This window comes from Sinocyclocheilus rhinocerous, unplaced genomic scaffold (genome assembly GCF_001515625.1).
Source record: "Sinocyclocheilus rhinocerous isolate Xijiao unplaced genomic scaffold, SAMN03320098_v1.1 scaffold153, whole genome shotgun sequence".
NCBI lineage: Eukaryota > Metazoa > Chordata > Actinopteri > Cypriniformes > Cyprinidae > Sinocyclocheilus > Sinocyclocheilus rhinocerous.
Window position 1 is genome coordinate 2,384,103 of NW_015660878.1, and position 5,784 is coordinate 2,389,886.

General features: G+C 40.7%; 1 protein-coding gene across 1 annotated transcript in view; it reads right to left on the bottom strand.

The window, feature by feature from the left end:
* Positions 1–5,784, bottom strand: part of LOC107725603 (plexin-A4-like) — a 220,866-nt gene that overhangs the window by 58,932 nt on the left and 156,150 nt on the right. Inside the window, exon 7 of the mRNA XM_016534921.1 lies at positions 1,471–1,624. Coding sequence (XP_016390407.1) covers positions 1,471–1,624 — 154 coding nt within the window. The remainder of the gene's footprint in view (positions 1–1,470; positions 1,625–5,784) is intronic.

A 5,784-nucleotide genomic window follows, 5' to 3' on the forward strand; every position in this document is an offset into this window, starting at 1 on the left:
GTTAATGCAATCTGTGATCGCGTGCACTTGCTGACGCTCGCGAAAGCGTGCAATGGCTTTTGTATGCGCGCTATTTTTTCCGATTTCACTTTCACTTTCGAACATGTTCAGCAAAGAGGGAAGAGGATGGAAAGAGATGCCTTTTTTATCGGTTTTAATTTGATAAACATTACACAATACGCTATAGCATTAATATAACATGAAAATAGTTTGTAACCCTATTAAAGCACGGGATGAAATACAGTGAGTGAGTCTGGTAAATCATGAATTAGCAGTCATCATCAAAGCTTGTGCAGCCAGCCGCGCTGGAGAAACTGCGATGACCATGTATCTAGTAGTGTGTGTGTAAATGCGTGCACCCTCAGGTGTGTAATAGTGTACTTATCCAGTGGCGTGAGAGTGTGTGTTTGCACTGCGGCATTTCAGAGCTCTAGGCCCTTGCAGATTGGGCTGACCTGTAATTTCATGGTGGCCTGACTAGCCTCACATCTCCAATGAGACTTGCATGCATCATTATTCACACACTTCACTGCCCTGCGCACAGCTCTTTCTACCTCACATCCAGGCCGCTGTGCCACTTACTAAGGTAATTTGCGGGTGTTTCTATACGAGATGCTGTGAAAGAACATTGTTGCTTCTATTCCGCCTTGTATTTTGTTGTGTTTTACAATCTTTTTCCCCCCTCTTTTCGCCCTGGAAACACATGCAGAGAAGTATTCCCCCGTATCCGCTGTAGTGGGCGTCTTCATTATCTTTACGTTGAGACGTTTTCATATTATGAAAAATTACCAGCCTCTAGACAGCTGCCCAGATGTGTGCTCGTTTCAATTATGTCGGGGTAACCAAGCACATCGGCGAGGCATAAGAATGGCATCAATGAGAGTACGGAAGAGGATGGCGAAATGTTCTCTCTTGAAAAATCTTTTCTCTCTCTTATCTGCTGGAGTGAATGCTGTCAAAACCATTTTCAGCCGAGCAGATGGAGTGAAGAGTGTCATCAGTTCAGGAGATCCAATCCAATCACTTTACTTGAAAAATCTCTCAAACCTCAGTGCCAATGGAGCCTCAGAATGAAAGAGCGAAATGGAGAGAGACAGACGAGAGCGCAGGAGACAGAATGCCAAAACTGCCTCCCTCTTGACGACCTTTATTCACTCAATTACAAAACACATCCTGTGGCAAAAGTCAACAGCTGCAGGCAAGATAATGAGCATGTAAACTTACATCTCTGCTCAGGTGTTTATGCCTATCACACTCTCTCTCTTTCTTAGACTGTCTTCTCTCCTTCCCTCTGATATAAATCCAGCTTCTCTGGAGTCTGGAGCAGATCTCCCGATCCAGCATCTCCAATTATAAAGCTGTCATAGTCTCACTTTTAGTCTCACTCTGCCTCAACAAATGCCAACATTCAGTCATTTCCCCCAATTTTTCCATTGTATTTGATTGGTTAGTGACAGTATATCTTTATACCTTGGTCTACGACGATGCGTGGGACTTCCTTCTCCGCAGGAGAGCTGCAGGTAATGCGGTTCCCCTCGACCAGACCGTCCATCTCCGCCAGGTCCTCAAAGGTGCAGTTGACCCCTGCAGAAAGTTCTGGCACGTTATGTGCCTCCAGCACTAGCTGTCAAGGAAAAAGAAAAGACAAGTTGAAGTTATTCAGGAGAGAAAATAGAAGGCAATAACGGACAGGACAAACTTTGGTGTGTGTCACAAACGGACACACCAACTTTGTGCACAAAATAAACTCATTTTTGCTGCCGCTGCCCCTAAAACTGCTGTAACGTGGATATTTTCTCATGTCCGTGATTTGAAATGCTCTTGAGAGAGAAGGAAGTCTGCAGACTCCACACATGGGAAATCTCAATCCAGCCGCAGATATCAAGACATCCCAGAAAACACACGCAGCCGTTCCATAAATATCCCAGCTGACATGTGGCCAACCGCACAGCGAAATCAGGCCATTGAACCAGTGGCCACATATCTCCTAAATTTCCTGGAGGAAAATGTCCAGAGACATCAAGAGACTTCAGTCAGCCATCAGTCAGCCTGTACTGACTCTAATGTGTTTCACTGAACACAAGTGGGTGGGAAATTGAGAGAGAGAAGGAGAGAATGAGAAAGAGAGAGGGCTATGGGGTGAGAGTTTTCATTCTCTTTTTTTCTTTATGACTCTCATCTGGAGAGCCGCTGCTCGCTCTCTCTCCTTGTGTCCTCTCCATCTCTGTTACCCACAATGCCCTCTGGCTCCCAGCCTTCGAATGAATTTCAAGCCCTGCTCTGAAGCACATGTGTTGCCTGACACCAGAGTCAGATGAAGTGAGAAACAGAAGGGGACGATGGCAAAGAGAAGGAGAAAGAGCAACTGTCATGAGACTGAAAGAAATTCCCCTTTACATGTCCCCTTTATTATCTGCATACAACTATGCATTTAACATACTGTATAATACAAAAGTTGCACCACCAATAATCAGTCATTTTCCAAGTTCAATTTCTATTGTCAGTAAAACATTAATGCGGTAAAATATACGTTTAAATAATCATTTATATTAATACATTTGTGACTTTGAAATCACAAGAACTTTTGTTTTATTTTTCTCTTGTTAACAGCAACTCATTCCACATTTAATAATCTCTTTTTTTTTTTTACCCCTAATACCCAGATAGATCTGGATACTATACGAATCACATGTTAATGTCAAAGAAAGCTCAAAAATAAGGAGATCGCAGGAAGAGAGAATAATGAAGTTGTATACAGTAAGAAAGGCAACAAAAATTCCCCGTTTTAAAATTCCCACAGTGGCACTCTCTGTCAGTTTGACTCTGTTGGGGGTCCATTTGGGAAAGCGTGCAGGAATATCCACACTAATAGGAAGCCGCAGCCTTGCATGGAGTGGCCCCTGCACCCTGCATTACACTGGTGATGTGGCCTGAAATACCCTTTACTCAACAGAACGGCTGACCGGGGCTGTTTTTAGATTGCTGTTTAATGAAAAGGCAGGGACATGTAGCAGACACTCTTTTCCCATCTCACTCCCTCTCTCGCTGTTTTCCGCTTTCCCATTAAAGTTCAGGATGCACCGGTGGATGGCGGCGCCACTCTGGGATTTAATTTATTTTTCCTTTTAGAGAGGGATGCAGAGAGAATTTCTTCAATTACATTTCAAGCAGCGGCGAACAAACCCTCGCTGCCCACGATAAATATGAAAATCATCCCGCTCTGAGAGGGACCCAACAAACAAACAAACATACAAAAAGGCCTCTCGCAGCAGAGGGTACGACATGAGGAATATGGTGTCTTTGATTACCTCCTGCCTCAACAGAAGAATGCATCAAGATGGCAGACTCTCACAGACTTAAGATGCTGATGCGGGTTTCTAATTACGCTTCAGGATTTGTGAGTGGAGGGAAACAGAGATGTCGATGTACCCCCAGAGACCCCGAGAGCTATGAGACTCTACCTATTGTACCCCCTTGTTGTACTTTAAAATCGCATGGATAAAATCAATCTACATTTAAATGAATTCTGAGAGCACCTATAGTGTCAAATCCAGTCATGATTGATGTTTTCCGTAAACAACTAGTTTAATCCTTCTTCAGAATAATGCTAAAGCTGTGCTATGCTCTGCTTATCAGAGCTTCGGTATTATCTAAAAAGAAACTTCTCTGGTAAATGCACTTAGTAATTCGAACAATAGCAGTTTAAAAGAGGCAAATTCCTTTTAAGATAGGCTTTACTGTGGTTTGGGTGGAAGTCCGGGAAGGCTTATGGATAAAATGTGAAATAACATAAAAATATGAAATAGTCAAAAACTAAATGTTTTCTTTTTTTGATGAGGAACTTACTTCAATCCCTAAATTCTCCCTGCAGACTGAACAAAGGAGCTTAGTGCTTATCTCCTCAAACAAATATTTAATAATGAAAAAGGTCAAGAAGCAGCATGAATGCCTATAGTGTGTTCTGTGCACAGTTTGCAATTTATTGCATTGCAGATGTGTTGTTTTCCTCTCAGTAATTCCAGTTTGCAGAAAAAGGTCAGTCTCTCTCTGACTCTGTCTGTGTAAATTGCATACCAGTCATTTCATAACAAACATACACATTTATAAAAATACTGTTAAAACTGTAACATTGTGCACAATTTAAAATAACTTTTCTGTTTTAATATTGCTGTGATTGCAAAGCTGAATTTTCAGCAGCTATTACTCTAGTCTTGTTGACATGATGCTTCAGAAATCATTCTAATATGCTGATTTGCTCAATAAACAATGCTTATTATCAACGTTGAAAACCTTGATTTTTTTTTCAGGATTCTTTGATAAATGGATCGTTCAAAAGAACAGCATTACAAAAGTTTTTACTGTCACTTTTGATCAGCTTAATGCATTGCCAAATAAAAGTTTTTACTTTTAATAAAAGTAAAAATAAATATTAAAAAAAGTATTATTATTATTATTATATTGAACATACTATAATGCGATGCTCATTTTTACATATATACATCAAACCAACTCAAGTCTACTGGTCTAAGCTGGTCTTTTCAGCAGGGATGTAGTCATGGTAAGATTCAAAGGATTAAGAAAATTAAGAGGATTGAGCTCATTATTTAAAGCTTAAAGCCTTAGAACTCTCAGAACACACATGGAGAGTTTATACAAGGACTTCTTGTGAAATGGGAATCTGGCGATATGATCACACCAACTCTTCAATGACTGTGAACAGCTACTACTGAATCTCCTGACATCTGCTTTGACTGGTTGCCTAGATACGGTCGACACCAATGCTCTGTTTGAAAGAAATACAGTACTTGCATATGGAGAAACAATGCTGTGTAAATGATTTAGTGTTATCTAAACATATCTAGGTCCTGGTTAAACATCATTCTATGGAGCACAGATCTTGTGTTATATGGTGACGTAATGGGAGTTTATTAGCTCTTATACAGCTTAGTAGTTGAGGTTTTGATTTTGGGCCCAGAATACAGATCCTGAATCAGCTGAAAGCCAGCTTCTCTAGTGGAGACGTTAATCTGATATAGAGGCTCAGAGGAGGTGCTGGATTACACGAGGATAAAGTCTGAAACCATGGCCTGCTTTGATGGATTTTATACACACACACACACACACACACACACACACACACACTCAACAAGCGAGTGGTAGAGTCAGCACTTAGCTGACAAAGCACCAACACAAAAAATTAACTGTCCTGACAAGGGATATGGGAACAGTGACTGGCATGAGAAAACAGACCTGATATGACACCCTGACTGTGTTTACATGCACAACAATATTATGATATTAATCAAAATTTGGTCACATTCAGGTTATCATGTAAACCAAATTAAGCCAATTTTCTAATTTCCAGAAATCTGAATAATATAGATTATTCACAAACCCATAACATTCATTCAGATCTGTGTGTGACCAAACAGGCAATTTTGGGTGATATTTGGTACAAATAGTCATAAAATACTAACCTTCAAAGAAAAATGTATGGAGCAAGGAGGAGATTCACATTAAGGGTGCTTTCACACCTGGCCCGTTGTTTCGGAACCTGGCGCGTTTCCCCCCTTACGAATGTCTGTGGATGAGCACGTCTTCGCCATTCAAAATCGAAGCGCACTTTTTCATTTTATAATGCCGTCTTATCGCTCTTCTTCCTAGTATGTGCATTTTAAAAATGTTTTCCCGATGAATCCTGGACTCCTGCTCAAAGTGATAAATTAATATAACGACATCTACAAAAAAAAAAAAAAAACAAAAAGCCCGCCAAACAGTTGCAGT